The following is a 20,814-nucleotide window of genomic DNA, read 5'->3' as shown; positions in this document are numbered from 1 at the left end:
CTTTAAATCTGAGATTATCAAGTCGGATAATCAAAACATTTAAGCTTTTTCTTTTGGGATCCCGAGGACGAGATCACGTAAACAACTCACCGACTCTCCCGATCGAGGTGGTGCTACGTATCTCCATCCTTTAGACTTTGGTGCAACTATAAGGAGTATGCTAGCACTAGGTGAAACAGCTACACCCAGGCCACTCACAATATAATTCCCAAAACGTCTATCATCAAAAGGGCCGTCCTGCCCGCTATTCAAATCAGGGTTCATATGCTCAATATGAATGCAATGCAACATAACTCAAATAATCAATTAACATGCAAGTATGTGATTTTTCCGGAACACTCGAATCAAGTCGGATTCGAGTCATTCGTTCCATTCCATTCCAAGTCATCTTATACCTCTTTTCAAAAACGTCGATGCTCCAAACCTGGAAACAACATCGATACAAGAATTCCAAATCAAAATTCCATTCCAAATCAAGTTCAACGATAAAGATAATTCAATTCAACTTTCGAGGATGGATCAACTCGATACCAAACCTCGATCAACTCTTCAACGATTCGAAAGTTGCCAATTTGGAACTCCACGATCTTCAACTAATCTGCGGAGATAAAATCAATCCAATATCAATCCATTCAAAACGAGCAACTCCCAAAAACTCAAACGAATCTCCAATTTCCAAAATCTCAAACCGGCGGCATAACGGCTATAAATTCAACTAACCGAAAATGCAAACAGCATAATATCACTCTAAGCAACTCATATCAGTCAACATTCAACCAAAACAATCCAATTCCAACAAATCACAAAACTCACTTTTTCGAAAATCCCCTCAAAAATTCATAACAAATCCGAACGTCGCTCTAATTCAAAACTGACAGATAATAAACGATCAGAAATCCGCCAGGAACAACATACTAGAATCTAAATCGATTCTAACAACCTCCAAAAAACAAAACATATCCGATCGGAAAAATACTTACGGTAGAACGAAGCTCTCTCAGCCGTGATCGCTAATCTGCCTTCAGAAATAATTTCTAACGGACGGATCGAGCTCGGGAGGAAATCCAAAAGCTTGAAACTCACGTTGAGTTCTTCAATGGGGGAGAGAAACGTTTGGGAGGGATGAAGGGAGAATGGGAGACTTAGTCAAAGTCTAGATATTATAACAATTCCATTTTTTGCGTTTTAGTCCCTAAAAATTCCGAAATTTGCAAAAAGGACCCTGATCAAAATCAGGTCGGCTCTTGAACTCTGAAATCTCCGATTATCTTAAATAAAGTTGATTAAGATAAAATCGAGGCGTTACAGATAGAGATGGAGCTGGAGAGGGAGTAAGAAAATCGAATCATGGAGAAAGATATTAACGATCCAAACATGAATGATATGCAACGTAAATATTTTACGAAGATGCAACGAGCAATTCTTCGTAAAAGATTTGGGCAGTAATTTATTTTGTTGTTGATAATTTGCTTTAATTATTTACACTTTTTTAAATTTCTTAATTTCGTGTATTTCTTAATTTTTTGTAATATTTAAATTATAATTATGTGTAATTTTAATTTTTTTTAATTATGCAAATTTTTTTTGTGTTTAAATAAATATATATTTAATGAAATACAAAATTAATATTTCAACATCCTCTCTATAACATCATCTCACCCTCGCAAAACCAAGTAATCAAGTTATCATCGTTGACATCATCATGCAATGAAGTTACCAACTTCATCACACCAACTTTATCTCACCATTGAATATGCTCTTAGGCCCCAACACCCTGATCCCTGTAACAACGAGGAAAAGTGGCCTTCAACATGTTGACAGTACAATTTTTTTATTTAACTTACATATGTATTATTGTAATGTATCATCTGTTTATACATTTTTATTTTACATAAAATAAACATTTTCTTCTTTTATCAATTCAGTCTATCATTATTCATTAGGCTTTTATTTTTTTTTCTTGTTTTCAGGTGTTATAAATTTTTAGATTTAAATATATAGTGATGGGTAAAATCTTAAAAATCAAAAGTCAAAAGTATTTTTTTAACGTCTCTTTCATTATAATTTAGTATAAATAATAAAAATAATTTCTTATAATTATAATTATATTATATATTATAAATGTGTATATGAAGATGAGGTGGTTATAAGTGACAAAGAAAATCTCTTTGATTCATCTTGTTTTTATTTTATATGTTTTTATCGCCACTATTAATTAGTGAGTATTTTTGTGATAATGAAATATGTGAAGACGACACTTCTCAATAAAATTGAGAATGACTTTCTTTGTGATTTTTTTACACTCTATTTATTCAACGTGATTTAGCTAATGATATATATGTTGATTCTACTATAAATTAAATTATTTTATATTTTAAAATTTTGCAGGGCATTATAACTTTGAACAACATGATATATTGGCTTTTGTTATATATATATATATATATATATATATATATATATATATAATTATACATTTTTCATAATAATATATAATTTATTTAACATTAAGTTCAATCTCACTTCAAATCTAATTCCTGGATTCGTCCTTGTTAATGAGTATTCTTAAAGTTCAAGTAATTCCAATTGTCAATAGCAATATTAATCAATAATAAGCAGTGTATAATCTATCTCAAGATTAAATTTTAACGAGATATGCTAATTGACTCCATAAATTTCCGTGATTATGGAATGTCCATTCAATGATTTAATTTTTTTTTTGTTTTTTTTGTTTTTTTGAAGCTTTAAAACTTTGTTAAAAGTTCAAAAGAAATCAAAGATTGATCTAATGACCTTATATTAACTTTTCGAACATTTATCTCATAAATATTTAAATAGCTCGGTTTCACACCTATAATTTAAGAGAAAATAAGCGTTGGTTATCCAAAATTTTAGAAATTTGTCAAGTAACTTTTAACACCCTTTAAGAGATATGAACATAAGAGAAGTGGGTATATAAATTTATAACCACATATATATTACTTTTTAAAAATACGAAAATATATATGACTCTAAAAATTATTAAAATTTACCAAATATATCAAAACATCTTATTAAATAATGTATGCATAGACAAAAGTAAATTTAAGAGTCATCACATTCAAATAGTTTTCCAGGTAGCAAATATATACTTATAAAATTTTTATAAATAAATAAATTACATGACCAAAATAAAAATATATTACTATATATAACTCCAAATAATATTTATTTCTAGGATTAGAGTTTTGAAAAATATATTTAAATATGTATAAAAATCATTTTTGTAATAAAACTCATGTTGCGAGATATTATTTAATCATAAGAAATTCATAGAAATACAACTCATCCAAAAATTTGAAACTTGTTAGGACGTAATTCGTAAGAAAAAAATGTTTTCTTCGTCCGGTATGTTTGTCACTTTGCGACTTCAATCCTTTATATTTTCAGATTTCAGTTTTAGTCCGCTATATTTATTTTTTTGGCAATTTTAGTCCTTTTTCCGACGTGGCGCTGACGTGGCACCAATTCAGTGCTGATGTGGAGCTGACGTGTACAGTGTCACGTAAGCATTTTCGAATAAAAAGGACCGAAATTGCCAAAAATCAAAACATGCAGGACTAAAACTGAAATGTGAAAACATAAAGGACCAAAATCGCAAAGTAACAAACATACCGGGCTAAATTTGCAATTTTTCCTAATTCGTAATGATCTCCAACTTTCATGTTTTATTCTTTTCCAAACTCCTAGCGCATGAGTGCGCGCCAGATTAATTTGAAAATAACTTATGATTGAGTAACTTAATTTGACTGTCTAAATTTAGACTACCAATGACATATACTGATTTTTTGACATATTTAGAATAAATTTTAATTATGTTCAGACCAGAAACAAAAGAATTTTAGAATCATGAGAAAAATTGGTCTAAAAAAAGTATCAAAAAATAGTTTACTGAAACTATACTCTAAACTCACGAATTTTTCTCTCAAATGTGTGAAATAAAACCTCCCAAAGGTCTTTATTTACACTAGTAAAATGATATATGCACACGCAACACTAACAATCAACGTGATTTTATGAGAAAAATTATATTTTAGATGTAGCGCGCCTACATGTGGAAAAAAATATGAGAAAAAAGGGTAAAATGGAAAAAAAAGATGGTGTTCTCAAGAAACGATTTTTCTAGTCTGCTCACCTATTATAAATAGTAGAGATACCCCATTGGATGAAAATTAGGAGGAGGTGAAACAAAATAAAAACAACTTATATTGTATTATTAATATATAATTAAATAATACATATTGTTGTTATAATGGTTTCGTAATTAAACTAAAATCAATTTAAATTTTAAGTAGATACACCTCAAATTTTTGGGGTGTTACAATTATAAATTTTACCATTAAATGACACTTTCATTCAATTCTGATTTATAGATTATAGGGCACAAATCAGCATTATAAAAAGGAACTTAAAAACAACAATATATCAACTTTTCAACAAATTCACAATATTTTCATAAAGCAAAAACACCAAGAAAATGCATTTACAGCTTCAACCAAATTTTGAAAAACGATATGTATAAAGGAAAACAACAATTTCCCTCATCTTACCGTTTATTTCAAACAAGACCCCAACATAAATTAAAGAAACAAATTTCACACTTTGTACCCCAAATAATTCAAGTCGCAAACTCAAAGCCACACTCAATTAAACCTCACTAACAAGTACATCATGGTCACGATCCATAAACACGTAGGTGTAAACGATTCCAGCCAGTCCGCCACCGAGCAGCGGTCCGATCCAATAAATCCAGTTATCCGAGAAGTTGCCACTTACCACTGCTGGCCCGAAGGAACGTGCCGGGTTCATGGAGCCACCGGAGAATGGACCCGCGGCCAAAATATTGGCACCCACGATGAACCCGATTGCAATGGGTGCGATCGTGCCCAACGAGCCCTTCTTCGGGTCAGCCGCGGTAGCATAGACTGTATACACTAATGCAAACGTGATTATTATTTCCATTACGAGTGCTTGGAAGGCTCCAACACTTGCTGCATGAATTGGAATAGCCTGCATGAAAGTATATTAACAGATTCATTCCGTTTGATAAAAACAAAAACAAATAACTCTATAATCTAGAATTAGAAACAATCGTCTTTTTATGTTGATCATTTAACACATTCTGATTCTTTTGAATGTAAGTTGTTTACTTGTAGAGTTAAATTTTCTTGGTATGTATTTAATTAACTAAGTGCATATGTTTGTTAAATGATATTAGCTAGGGGAAATTAAATTACAAATTTTCTTTTTTGTGATTTTTTTCATCTATGCTCACAAATTTCGCTTATAAAAAAATGATTAATTGCCAAAAATTAAATATAAAATCAAATGAAATTTCGTAATTAAGATGACCAAAAATTCAAAATCACAAAAAATACAATATTAATATATATATATATGATCAAAATCATAATTTTCTTATTATATATTAATTAAAATTAACTTACCAATGTTTATTAACCCAAAAACCCAGTAGTTTTATAGTTATATTAATATTAACATAGTATTATGTTTATAAACGTATATTATATGGATGAAAGCAATGTGATGTGCTTTAAAATATATTTTTTAACATATAATAGCTCCACACACGCAAATTTATTTGTGATCTATCTAAATTAATTAAAAAAGACAAAAAGAAAATGAAACAAACAATACGAGAATTGAACTGACCAAGCCTCCGGTGACGAATTGGAGCAAGAAACACGCAATAATGGAACCCAAAAGCTGAGCGATCCAGTAGAAAAGTCCGGTGAGGAGCGTAATATGACCGCCCACCGCCAAACCGAAGGTGACGGCGGGGTTCACATGGCCTCCGGAGATGTTGGCTCCGATAGCAACTGCCACGAATAGCGCGAATCCATGGCTGATGGCCACCGCCACCAGCCCCGCCGGATCCAGTGCCGTGTCCGTCGACGTCAACTTGGCTGTCGTACGTGCCAAATTTACATGTTACATAGCTTGAACAGATTGAAATTAAAAATATCACAAATTTCATGATCATGGTATATATATAGCTAGCATGCATGTTCAGGATCGAACCCGATTGTAGTTCGAAAGTGTTAATAAACAGTAACACATCTAACGTTTAAATACTGGCAAAAGTCTAAGTAAATATATTTGAAAAGCCATCTAGCTCGATGCATGCTACGAAGCGCCATTAATTGTTTCAAGGAAAAATTGTTTTTTTTAGGGTCTTATATATCTGTTTCTTGCAATCATGGTCCTATATGTCGTCAAATTTCATTCTTAGTCTGCCATTTTTATTTGTTTAAATATTTTTGTTTTTTTCCCTATATGACGGTGATATGTGCAGTGTCATATCAATACGTAGTATTCCTAGATGAAAAATTACTAAAATTGGAATATACAAAACTAGTTAAAGTAAACTAATTTATTAAGATAAAAAATCAAAATCGTAAAAAGATAAATATAAATGACCAAAAATGTAATTTTTTTTACCTTATGTTATATTCAAACTTTATACCAAACTGATAAGTAGCCCCATGTTTACTATTTTTTTGAAAAATTGGAGAGTCAAATTCGAGCCAAAAAACAAATTCGAGTATAAAACTACTTCATATATCAATTAGCATGGATGAAATTTGGTTATAATTTTATCGTGAATTTGGGAATATATAGTATTCATATATGAGACATAAAATATTGATTTTATGTATTAACCATAAGCAATGGCGGAGCCAACTCCGGCGAAGACGAAGAGCAAAGTGGATATGAACTCAGCAATGTAGGCCTTCAATGAGCCAAAACTGAACGAATCATCGAATCTGCCAACGGCGATTCCGGGCATTTTTTATAAAACGAACAATTCAAGGGGTCAGATTGAAATTTTAAGGGAAAGAGAAAGAAAACTATGGCTTTTTATGCTACAAGCTAGGAAGTTTCTATGTCACGTATATATAGTGAGAAACTTTATATGAGATTATTAATTAATTTATAATAATTATTTTTGGGTTTATTCTATGGCCGCGGCATATTCGATTTGGCTGATCATAGGAGAATATAAACTCCGTCCTACGTGTACAATTTTATCCTAAGTTGTCAAATTTAATTATTTTAGTCAACTTTTTATGATCATCTTATCTTGTCCAGCACAGTGGAGGGGCCGATCCACGATATCGAGAAGGAAAATATGATAGTATTTTTTTTATATGGTATTTTTGTCTATTTGATATTATAAATATGATATTCTATATTGTTAAATTTCAGTAGTATAATTTTTTTTTCCAATTTTAATTCTTTTTTGGATTTGATGATGATATGTAGTATCAATGTTAATCTGATGTTCGTAGTGCCGCATCATAATTTCTGATGAAAAATTACTTAAAAAAAAAATCGAAAAATATATGACCAAAACTGAAATTTGATAACATATAACTAAAATTACAAACAAAAAAACATACATGACAAATATGAAATTTTTTATATAAATTTTTGTGATACTTTTCGGTGTCTAGCTAGAAACGCATAATCTGGCATGATCATGAAATTTTGTAGTCGAAAAGATTAGATTTGTGCGGCTTTTGAGTGGTGAACATGCGCAGTACCCCAAAAATCAAATATAGATTTTATTTTTTTTTGGTATAAAACACTTATTGATATAATATTAGTTCATAAGCTCAAATTTCGCCAAAGTACTTAGGAAATTACATATTCAAAACTCGTGGTATACTAGATGTTCATGTGGATATCTTGAAAGCATTTATAAAAAACAAAAGCTTAGAAAATAGGCACATCACCTATTGTTCATATAGATGTCCATCATATTAAAACTATACATATAAGCACTCATCATAGGCACCTGCGTGAGCACCGATTAACGTGACATCTTGTTATCCAATAAGTGAATGTCATATCAGTAAATTCTCATGTAGGCACAGTTGATGTTCAGGATATCAAACCTCCATATATACAATACTATCATCGTCACAAATATATATTTCATTTTTTTAGAATGGTACCCAAAAAAAATTCACTTTCTAAATTTCGTATTATTTATTCTTGTTTTACTGAATATCCCTATTCGGAAAGATGTGCAACTATTTCTTTCTTGAATAAATTATATAATTACAAAATAGTTGTAAGATTTATTTTACCAATCTGAAAAAATAAATAAGTTGTCTATATATTTGAAATGAAATAATGAATAGATAGATGGATATACATACATGTAATATGTGTGTACACACTTGTTTGGATTTGGATAGATATAAAAAACACACACACACACGTTGTCCGTCTGTGGCGTCTCAATCTCAAACCCGAAACGTCCCTCAACAATATTAATTTATTTTCTTATAAAAGGTATCGATTAACTAATGAAATCAACAAAAAGTTATCTATATTCTATAGACAAATATGTACACACATATCCAATCAAATACAGTTGTTTCAAGCCTATCTATCTGTCACTAACGTGCCCAATTGGAACGTTGTCTGAATTTGGTGAATGTTAACGCATGTTCACTGATCCCACCAATTGGAAGAGAGAATGAAGGTTTGGTGGGGTTACTCACCCAGAATTGACGATACAATGTGATAAATATTGAAAATATAAGGATTTAATTTGGCTTTGGCATAATCAACTTTCACATGACACAATGGGTTTGCACAAGTATATATATTCAAAACATGTCTGAACGAGAATGTCCAAGCTGATGGAGTATGTGAGCGTCTGGCCAGAGATTAGGAGTTTGCTTGCCTCTGCCAACAATTTCTTGAACTAGTCTGTCGCACAGAGCTTGTCTAGTACGATTTACCTAATTAGCGTATTTTGCAAACTATTTTGTTAGTCTGAGAATTTATGCAATGCGCCGAAAAATACAGGTCCAAATTTTAGCCGAATCCAAAGGTTATATTTTCGCAAACGGCCTTCACAAGCAGGCTACGTAGAGTCTATGTGAAAAACCAATATCCTCTATCCGTTCTCCAAAAACTGATTAATTACAATAATTTGCATGTTTCTTTTTAGAAAAAAATAATTAAGCACATGAGATCTACCAATGAATAATTTTCATGTTATTTTTTAATGAGTTATATTGAAGAGTTAAATTGTTTATATTATTTTTAAAATGTGGGGTTATTTTTTTATACTTTAATACACATTATTCATATTATGAATCAAAGGTGAAATTAGTTCAATAAATAAATAAATAATAGATTTATTATTAATGTAATATATATCAAATATGAAGACATAAATCTGTAAGTTGAAAATTAATTAAGATAAAACTTATATAGATGTCAAATTTAAATACTGAACAATTCATACCATAAGAAAATAACCACTTCACTATCTAGTTGTGATATGATAATTAAATATTATTAATTTTATTTCTCGTAAAACTTACTATTATAAATTAAAATTATATTTATTATATAATTTACTATCCATCACAATATAATTGCTAGACTTTGAAATTTATAAAACTTCATTTGAAATCGTATTTAGCCCATATCAAACATTGGACGAGGCCAAGAAGAAAAAATAAAGCCCTTCTATATATTTTATCAAACTAAACCGTAACAAAAAAAAAAAAAAACACACACACACACATATACATATATATGCTAAGGGTTGTAGCTAGGCTGGGCTAAAAGCCGAGTGTAGCCCGAACAATAGGTCCGCCCCTGGCTTGTTCTCTATATGGGATGGGCTGGATATATTGGGTTTTCGTCATTTCCATGAGCAAACTGATCATCACCACCTTGCATCTTTCACCTCCCCATGATCATCATATTGATGATGATCAAGTGATATAATGTCTATCTATTATATTATATTATATTATTAAAATATTTAAAAAAATTATAAGGCAAATAATAATTGACTTGGTTGGTTGCCCGTTTAATTTGATTTCATTTCAAACTCCATGGCGGTATTTGCTACCAATCGCTAGCATGAAAAAGCATCGATAAGGCGATCATTTGAGACCAATTGGTCTCAGGTTCGATTCCCGCTGATGGCGGCTATGTCTTCTAATTTATTTAGATAAATTTAAATAGTTTCATCGCTCGAGATAAGCAAGTTTTGAGTCTATGTCCAAGTTCCGTCAATTGTGTGGGCAGTTTTATTACATTATTGTATCTTGTAGTTGTAATATCGATGAAATATTGTACTTTTACTTTTAAAAAAAAAAAATAAGGAGATCATTTCACACCGCATAGTCCGCTTCTTAAAATTTTAATAAGGTAGATGAATGTAACCATCACTTCAATGTCACCATGCATCTTAATTACTTTTGTGGGTCCACACTCACTAATGCAAGTCTAGTTTCTCTAATTAAATAAGAATATATTTATTTACTTATTTTACAACTAACAAAAATGAGATGATGAGGTTTAAATAAATATAGGCATTGCTGCAATACCCATTTCAAATGACCAAAATCTACTTGTGACGACAAACATATATCTCAAATTAACTTGAAATTAATTAAAGGCTTTATTTGCTTCGTTCATGTAAAAAACATAATTGAGGTTGGTTGTTCAATTTGAGGGAAAAGGAATCATGTCACCAGGGCCCTATGTATGCTGACCGCGGTACGCCAACTCTCAGTGTTACACTCACTAACGGTTGAGACGAAACAGAGACATAATCTAAAATTTGAAAGATCAAATTAATTGAAAATAAGGTCAAACTATAAGAACATAATTAATATGAATTATCCTCAATTTTTTGCTATAATTACAACTTTATATATTTTAATTTTATTTAGTATCTATTGATATAAACTCTACCATTATAAAATTATTATAAATATACCATAATTACAAAAAAGATATATAATGTACTACTTGCTGACATCCGTTTTAGTTAATTATATTAAAAACAAAAATAACGTTATTGACCGTTTCTTCCCCAATTTTTAGTTCGGTACTCATGAAACAATATTATTCGAGTAGAAAATTATTAAGGTATTCTATCATCTTTCCAATAATATATAACAATAACAAAACCGTCATACCTCAGCATACTAGTAGTTTGACACAAACACAGAACTAACCATATATATTAACCTTTACGATTATTACAAGTCAAGTTGCTGTTTCCTTAACTAGCTAGTAAACTCCAAATCAAAATCTCGCCAATTTAGGCAAGTTGAACTACCCGTTGTGGGTCGTATCAAGTCAGCTCGAAATACTCGCGAGCGTTTTGAAAAGCATCCCGAGTACTTGGGCTAGTAGCATGATGCACCCGCCACACTTTCAACACACCGTCCAGACTTCCACTACAAACCGTGCAACCATCCTCGGCATTTTCATCCATCACATGCCCCGAAAACACCGCGACGCACCTCACCGGTCCCCTATGACCTTGCAACACCGCGACCGAACCGTGCTGCCCGTCCAACTCCCTCGTCCAAACCCGACAGGTCGAATCCGCCGATCCACTCACGACATAACTTGCCGCGCTAGCCAAGCACATAACGGCATGAGTGTGTCCCGACAAAGCCCCTCCGTACTGCAACTGCCCCGTGAACCAACCCTTCAACCAATAATGCACGTACCCGTCGCTACATCCTCCGTACAACACCCTGCCATCCGAGCTCAAAGCCAGAGTCTTAACAGGGGAATGCTTTGCGGGAAGGGTTACGGTGAGCGAATGGGGACGATCACCGCTGCAAAAGTTGCGCCTCCACACTCTAACCGTGGCATCGTCGGAGGCGGTGTAGAGCACCCCGTCGTCCGCCACGACGATGGCGTTGATCGGTTCGAGGTGCGCTTGGATGGTCTCGATACACTTGAAATCTGATATTCTCCATACTTTTACGGTCTTGTCAACTGATGCCGAATATAATACATCATCTGTTACATTGATAGCTAGCGACGTTATTGGTCCCATGTGCTTTATCTGTAAAAACATAATTTAAACTAACAAAATTCTATATAATTTAAAAGATAATACATAGTGTTAAATCTATACATAATTTGTTCACAGAATTTGCAATTTGAATATCAGAATATGTGATTGAGATTCAACCTTGCATTGAAAAGTTGATAATTATTTTAGTATTATCTGTGCTGTAAAATATGCATGGAACGGAAACATTAATTTCAAAGGCGAGGAAGTAGGTCTGCACCATTAAGAGTGTACACGTACATGGATTAAAATTTTAATGAGTTTGGTAAGTCATAAATAATCATTAAGCATGCATACGTCATAATAATTATTGGAAATTATTTTGGGGCAGGAAAAAGTTTTTTTTTTTTTTTTGACTTAAAGAAAAGAGGATATTTAATCAAATAATAAATATAGATCTCTATGAGCTCAACTAACATTTGGCCATCATGTAATCATGTTTCGCGCAAAGATGTCATTTTCAACACAAAAACTCGGACAAGCCAATTTTGTGTAATAAATTTTTTATTTAATTGAATCTCTTATTCGACTCATAAAAATTGTTATTTTTTGTATCAAAAATAATATTTTATATTTTAAATATGGACCAAATAGAGGTGTCTCATATATATATATATATGTGTGTCTGTATGTATATGTGCGTGAGACCTACTATTAATTCAAATGGTGACATGTGACGGGGGTTGGAGAACATATAATTAAATATGTTAATAAAAGTTAAATTTTATACTTTAAATAAGTTAAATAATTTTTCTATAAAGATCTATAGCAAACGAGTCCATGGTACTGTCCATCAAGAACCGAAGATATACCGAAATTATTTGAATATTATGAGGAAACAAAAAATATTGATGTTTTTGGAATTATTATAAGAAAAGCTATATTTATAAAAATTTATAAATCATCTCATAAATAAACACCATATTCGTGAAACCGTGTTTCTAAAATTTAAATGTTTTATTTGGCGATAGATTTTGGCAAGCAACTTGACATGATAAAACACATAGAGATCATTCAATAATAATTAATAAACTCATATATAATTATATAAAGATGGTACCTCGGAGTAGTTTGAACTCAATGTTCATCCACTATTTTCGAATAACTCGTAAAATATAAAAGTTTGTAATAAAGGGAGTTTCTATTGAGGGGCTTATTGCTAAGCTCACATATTTAGTAATTTTTATAATATATATTAATTATTTATTTGTGGATATTTTGTGAAATTTTTATATGTATTTATAATATTAATATATTATTATATATGGAAATTAAGATGGTGAAACAAAAATAAAATAAATCTATGATACTCAGAGATTCCACAAATTTATTTCTTCTTTTTATATGTATCTTACAACAATATGTATATTTATTTAAATTCTTTTTTTTAAAATTTTTATTTATATAGAAAATATTTAATGTAGATGCTATTTCTAGCTAGGCTCGAAGTTTGAAGTAGCAAAGCAATTATTTAATATAGCAGAAATTATTACCAACTTATTTCCTCCGACGATATAGCTCCGGACATAACTTCCAGCCGTCGGAACAGTTGCCATGCGCACGTGCCTGATGAGCCCTTCCCACGTGCGGCGCCAAACCCTAATCCTACAGTCCGCAAAAGCAGCGTAAACCCTGTCATTGGACACCTGCAGCGCCACCACCATGCTCGCCTTCGTCTTCAGCTGCCCGCACTCCGTGAACTCCGGAAGCTTCCACACCCTCACCGAGTTCCCCTGCGAACCCGTGTAAACGACGCCGTTGGCGGCGGCGATGCACAGTATCTGGCCGTCCTTCTTCAGAACGGAGGATATGCAGCGGTAGGAGGCCGCCGTGTCCAGCTTCGAGGAGCAGTCGGGGCTGAAGGAGATGCGTGGGGTTGGGGGCTGAGAGTATTGGTGGAGGCTCAAGGATAGAGAGGCGGCTGCGGCGGAGCTCAGCCGCGGGGGGAGGCACGGCGGGTCGGATATGGGTGGCTCTTTGGTGGAGACGCTGCGTGGGAAATGGGCATTATTATTGTCTCTCATGGCGAAAGATGGAGAAGTGGGAAACTCTTCCATTTTCATCTGCTTCTCAAGAAAGTCGGACATACAAAACATTATTCCATTCACATATATATATACACACATGCATGCACAAATTAATTTATTAATTATACTAATGTAATGTGTGGGGATGGAAAGAGTATTAATTAATTCTTGAATAATGAAATGGACAAATTGAGCAAATGGTAGTGGTAAAAAATGAATGCGGTTGCACTTAATAATAATAATAATTGGTAAAATCTGAATAAATGAGAGGACGGTAGTGTAGCTGTAGGAAGTGGGTGGGACTGCGCATATGCTATATCGGGGGTTATTCATGAGATCCCACTGCGTTTTGTTTTTCAATCATGCATCTTTTTATATATGATCCATTCAATTCAATACACCCACACACACATATATATATATATGGACTTCCTTCATTTGATTATATATATGTATTAATCATGAGTTAATGAGCCGAAAACTATATATAATCTCTATAAATTAAGCACTTGATCAAAGCAAGATTGTATTCTCCAGGATTTAATTTGGTGTTGCATACATTTTTGTTTCTTTTTAGGTTTTACAGCTGTCAAAGATTTTTATTTTGTTTATCTTCAGTAGAATAAAAGTCCTATTATTTAGGAAATTGGGTATTTTATGGAAAATGCTAAATTAAGTCCTTGAGTTTAAGAGTTGTTAGTAGTAGTTTCAGTCAAGTTTCTGTTTTGATTTCTTTTGTGTATTTAAAGTTGTTGAATTATCAATGAAAATAAGTTTGAGATCTGATACATATATTCTTCTTGTAAACAAAAAATATTTTTCCTCCAATATTATAATATTTTGTTAAAAATAGTTTTATTTTCATTAAATTTGCAAGAAGAGTATTCAGCAGATATAAATGGCATCAAAAAATTATGTGCAGCCAGCAATTTCTCGTTTCGATGGTCATTATGATCATTGAAATATGTTGATGGAAAATTTTCTACGATCCAAAGAGTATTGGATGCTTGTAGAAGTAGGTGTGACTGAACCAGCTAGTGGAGTTGTGTTGACAAATGCACAACATAAAAAGCTGGAAGAACAAAAGTTAAAGGTTCTCAAGGCGAAGAATTATCTAATATTTCAAGCAATTGATCGATCGATTTTGGAGACCGTTCTCCAAAAGGATACATCGAAACTGTGAGACCTCGTTTCTAATCAACTAATATCAGACAACAATCGATAAGTAAACAAGAAACCAATAATAATTTTTTTTTTTTTAAAGAAGGCTCGCGCGCCCGCGCTGACATCAGCGTGCCCGCGCCAAAGCTCCGCTAAAACCAGCGCGCCCGCGCCGATTCTGCGCAAAGACCAGCGTGCCCGCGCTCTAATTAAGAGCGCCCGCGCCCATACCTCGCAAAGAGGCCGCGCGCCCGTGCCGTCCTCTCGCCCAGAAGAGTTAAGACACTGAAATAAACTCAATCAAAACCTAAACACTTGCATTAAAAGTATTTGACATGCCAATAACAATACAAGTAAGGTTTAGGGAAGAGAAACATTCAATACGGTAGTACCTACATCAATTCTTGCTTACAAAACAAATACGAGAAGTTCGAATGACTAAACATGTTCGCAAAACATAACTAGGTTGACATGCTGATTCGACTTCTAAACGAATTTCACTTCTATCTCTTGCTCTGGACGCTAACCAGGTCTATGCTGACTTGATCCTGTCCTTCCTGTTGCCAAGTACACATACAAAACAAGCAACAGCCGGATAAACCGGTGAGAAAGATAATCACAGTAAAAGCAACATATCAAGTAATACAACAATAAACATGCTTTCAAGACAACAACACAATCAATAACAACGTAATGAAATGCATGTCTTTAAACCGGGATATCAAATCTGATAAACAAAGGATTGCTGCTGTACTTTTGGGATCCCGAGGATGAGATCACGTGACGACTCACCGACTCTCCCAATCGAGGTGGTGCCACATATCTCACTCCTCTAGACTTTGAGCAACCAATATGAGTATGCTAGCACTAGGCGATACGACTACGATCTAGGCCACTCAATCATAGTTCCCAAACGTCCAAACAAAAAGGGCGGTTCTGCCCGCTGAATCAATGTAGGCTCAAGATGAATGCATAACAGAAACATAAAACATAAGCCACATAGTCAAAAGTAAAATCAATCAACAAGACACAAGTTCCTCATGCTAGAACAAGTGTAAATGCAATATGTGATTTGAAAGGGAAACTCGAGAACCAACTGTCCCGAGTATGCTATCCCGCTACGATGACTGCTTTTATCTTTCAATGTCTTAGATCCAACTCCGTACAAGCTACAACAAAAGATTGTATCAACAACTATACAACCTAAACAACAAACAACGGTTCAAGGAAATCTCTTTACCGTTCTTCGTCCAACTCTCGACGAACAATGCTGCTAACACAGGACTCGACAACTCCAATGAATCTGTACGAATACAAGAGTTGATCAACAACCATGATCACTCTCAAGCCAAGGCTTCAATCAATACAAAAACGATTCGAAAACCCAAAACTCAAACCGACGGCATAACGGCTATAAACTGAACAAACCGGAAACGCAGACAGCAGTTCAATACCGATATAACCTCATATCAATGCCCAAAACAACAATAACAAAGCAAACCCATCAATCTCAAAATCCACATTTTCGAAAATGGCTTCCAAAAATCATAACAAATCTGAACGTCGCTCTAATTCAAAACCAACAGATAATAAACGATCAGAACTCTGTCTAGAACAACATACTCGAATCTAGAACGATTCTAACAACATCCAAAAACTAGAATGTATCCGATCGTAGAAGAACTTACAATATAACAGAGCTCTCACTGCAGTGATCGATAATCTGTCTTCAGAAATAAATTCCAACGGCCGGATCGAGCTCGGACTGGATTCTGAAAGCTTGAAGAGGGTTTGAGGCGTCTCTAATGGTGGATATCGGTTTGGAGAGGAAGATGAAGACTTTTCCCAATCAATTCCAAGTGTAGATAATATATCAAAAACAATATTTGCGTTTTAGTCCCTGAAATTTCCAAAATTTGCAAAAAGGACCCTGATCAAAATCAAATCGGCTCGAGAACTCTGTAATCTCCGATTAACTCTAATAAACTCATTAAAGATAAAAACGGGGCGTTACAGAAACAAATATGAAACTCAATAAAGAAAAAATATTAAGGTACAACAAGGGTGAAAAGACATCAACTTCAAGCTCTTCGCATAGAGTTTGAGATTCTTCAGATGAAGCAAGCAGAGCCAGTTGATGAATAATTTTCTTTTTCTTTTTTTGAAAGGAGTTGACGAATACTTTTCAAGAGTATTAACAACTGTAAACAAAATGTGCATTCATGGTGAAAAAATTGAAGATGTGACTGTAGTGGAGAAATTCATCGATAACTATTTCAAAAGTTCTCTTATGTGGTATGTTCTATTGAGAAGTCAAAAGATCTTGGTGAACTTTCAATCGATGAACTATAGAGTTCGTTACTGGTGCATGAATAGAGAATGAAAGCACCAGGTTCAACTGAAAAAAAAGTATTGAAGGCTTCAACTCATGGTGAAATATATAGTGGGAAAGTATCAAGTAGAGGTCGCAGTCGAGGCTGTGGAAGAAGCCGAGGAAGAGGTCGATGTTCTTATACACCAGATTATCATGTAAAAGACAAAGGACATAATTACTACCAACAATCATTCAAAGTGACCCAAAGTTTGATAAGTCCATCACTGAATGTTACCGTTGTCATAAGCATGGCCATTACAAAAATGAATGTACTAAAAGTGTACATCAAGATAAAGGAGAGCACTCAAATTTTTTGGAGAAGAAGGAACAAGAAATACTCCTAATGGTTGATCAAGTCTTTCTTTTCCCATTTAGATGAAAGTTTTCATACAACTGTGGTTTTTGGTGATCATTCTAAAGTAGATGCTATGGAAAAAGGTGATATTCAAATCATGACTAAACAGGGCAGTGTTGAGACTATAACAAGTGTATTTTTTGTTCCTACTTGAAAAGAAATTTGTTGAGTGTGGGCCAACTGCAGGAGTTAAGGTTATGAAAACTATATTCAAAGGAGGTGCTTGTGTAATTTTTGATCCAAAAAGAGGAGTAATTTTTCATGTTAAGATGACTTCCGACAGGTTATTTCCACTAAAGATAGAGAGCATACATTCATGTTTCAAGGCTGATGTAAATGACTCGACGTGGCTTTGGCATTTGCAATATGCTCATTTCAATTTCAATGGTCTATAGATTCATTCACAAAAGAAAATGGTAACTGGTTTTCCTCAAATTATTCCTCCCTCAAAAATATTTGAAGAGTGTGTTGTGGGAAAACAACATCGTGAGCAATTTGTTAGCCAAAATGATAAAATCGAAAGCCGAAGTAAACCAAGTAAAATAGTCTACGAGTAACGTGATTGAAACACAAAGATGAAAGAACAATAAAAAATAGTTTAACTTGAAGCAGTAAAGAAACAGCAAGGCTAACCGAGGCCTGTAACTAGTACAGTTTTCTTAAAACATATTCGTTCCCTCCGGGAAGTTCTACGAGGATGAACTGGATGCTTATGTCTCAGGATACAATGGGTAAAACTTGAAAACACCTAGCACGAAGGCACTATATCCAAGAGAGTGGTGGATTAAGACTAGTTCCACCCATCATGTTTGCTATGACAAGGAAATGTTTGCAACTCTGGATGAATCAGAGAATGGTGAAAAAATGTTATGGGGAATTCTGCTACCTTAGATATCAAGGGACAAGGAAAAGTGATATTGAAGATGACATTCGGGAAAGAGCAGACTCTCAACAATGTGTTGTATGTGTCGGATGTTTGAAAGAATCTGGCGTCCAGTTCTCTTTTAAACAAGCATGGTTTCTGCATTGTATTCGAGTTAGATAAGGTTGTTATGTCTAAGAATAGAATATTTGTTGGAAAAAGTTATGTAAGCAGTTTTCTGTTCAAGCTTAATGTAATGACTATTAAGCCAGTAATTAATAAAATGAAATCTTCTGCTTACTTGCTTGAGTCTCCCAATTTGTGACATAGTAGACTAGGACATGTTAATTATGATACAATTCGTAGATTAATTAACTTAAAAAGCATTCATACATTCTAAATCAATAAACAACACAAATTCAAAACTTGTTTTGATGCAAAACTAACAAGATAATCTTTTCAAACAATTGAAAGAAATAGTGAACCCCTTAATTTAATTTACTCTGAAATATGTGATTTAAAAGGAGTAAAAACACGCGGTGGAAACAAATACTTCATTACTTTTGTTTACGATAGCACAAAATATTGCTATATGTATCTTCTTAAAAGTTAACATGGAGCTATTGAAAAGTCTGTCCACTACAAAAGTGAAGTTGAAAACCAACTTAGCAAGAAAATTAAGGTGTTAAGAAATGATTTTGGAGGTGAGTATGAATCACCATTTTGTTGAGTTTTGTGCTCAACATGGAATCAGACACAAAATAACTGCATGTAGTGACCCACAACGTGATCACCTACTAATCAAGAGCTTACACATGCATTTAACTTAAGAAAACAATAATCAGATTTAAACAGCAAAAAACATAACCAAGTACAATTTTAAGGAAAAGAATCTGTAAATACTTAAGTTATACAACCAAATCGAAGGTAATGTATAAATCAATAACATAAATACTGAAAGCTTAGTCAGAACACAAACATCTCCAACTGCTGTCAACCCGTAGCCTAATCTCTCCCGGATCCACCGGCCTCATCCAGTCGCAAACCTGCCCCATGAAATCGGGTGTCCAAAAACCAGTACGAGGACGTGAACATAAAACACTCAACACGGGAGTATGAGTATACAAATATTATATGTGCATATATGCAAGTGTACGGGTACCAAGACACAAGGTCAAGAAATCCTGCTCATCAGTAGGGATGTAAATAAGGCGAACAGTTCGCAAACTGTTTGGGTCTCGGCTCGTTAAAAGCTCGTTCGGGCTCGTTTAATGAGGCTCGTTAAGACACACGAACCAAGCTCGAGCTTTACAATATTCGGCTCGTTAGCTCGTGAACAAGATCGTTAACAGGCTCGTTAACAAGCTCGTAAGTCATCTCTTAGATGAAAAAATAATAGTATTGATATTTAATTTATAAATTTACACTTTAATTATGAAAAATATTGAAAAATCTATAAAAATTAATTTATTAGAATAAAATTACAAATTTTAATAATAATATTATATTTTTTTAAATATATAATTTAGTTTTTAATTAATTTAATGAATATTTAAATTTATAATTTAAATATATTACGCTCGTTTAGACTCGATAAAAGCTCGAATAAGCTCGTGAGCCATGAATATATTCGTTAAATAAGCTCGGGCTCGGCTCGTTTATAAATGAACCGAGCTTGAACATTCAAAAGTTCGGCTCGGCTCGTTTACATCCCTATGCTCATGGAACAGACTGGGGCCCTGGGTAGGTAGCACAATGTGTCGTCGATTCAAGAGGTGACCTACATACCCAACTGATGGTGACCTAATCACGAGTCCACATGTCCAACCATCCACTATATGTAGGGTGAGAACCCTACTACTGACTATCTCAAGAATACAAGCTCAATATGATCATGCATGAAGCATAATAACGTGACATAGTATATGCAGATAAAATCATGCCATATAAACAATGCAACATATAATACATGTATACTCAGTCAGGGTATCTCGAACAGTACTTTCGTACCTCAAATAACCAACAGATAAGCAATTCTCGCTCTACTGTCCAAGCCTATAATCAGCACTACAATGCAAAATACTCATGCATTATAATCTTGCTCTAAAAGCC

General features: G+C 33.5%; 2 protein-coding genes across 2 annotated transcripts; both read right to left on the bottom strand.

The window, feature by feature from the left end:
* Positions 1 to 4,462: 4,462 nt before the first annotated feature.
* LOC140879679 (aquaporin TIP2-1-like) lies at positions 4,463 to 6,946 on the bottom strand. Its single transcript, XM_073283501.1, has 3 exons — positions 6,724 to 6,946; positions 5,713 to 5,966; positions 4,463 to 5,049 (listed from the first exon to the last, which is right to left on the bottom strand). The coding sequence occupies exons 1-3, from the start codon at positions 6,848 to 6,850 to the stop codon at positions 4,687 to 4,689; spliced, it is 744 nt and encodes a 247-aa protein (XP_073139602.1). The 5' UTR covers positions 6,851 to 6,946; the 3' UTR covers positions 4,463 to 4,686.
* Positions 6,947 to 11,077: 4,131 nt separating this feature from the next.
* LOC140885036 (protein JINGUBANG-like) lies at positions 11,078 to 13,980 on the bottom strand. The gene is made up of 2 exons (XM_073291952.1): positions 13,417 to 13,980; positions 11,078 to 11,914 (listed from the first exon to the last, which is right to left on the bottom strand). The coding sequence occupies exons 1-2, from the start codon at positions 13,978 to 13,980 to the stop codon at positions 11,186 to 11,188; spliced, it is 1,293 nt and encodes a 430-aa protein (XP_073148053.1). The 3' UTR covers positions 11,078 to 11,185.
* Positions 13,981 to 20,814: the final 6,834 nt, after the last annotated feature.

This window comes from Henckelia pumila, chromosome 2 (genome assembly GCF_033568475.1).
Source record: "Henckelia pumila isolate YLH828 chromosome 2, ASM3356847v2, whole genome shotgun sequence".
In the NCBI taxonomy this organism is placed as follows: Eukaryota; Viridiplantae; Streptophyta; class Magnoliopsida; order Lamiales; family Gesneriaceae; genus Henckelia; species Henckelia pumila.
Note: the sequence above shows the minus strand (reverse complement) of the source record. Positions and strands in the feature narration are given on the sequence as shown.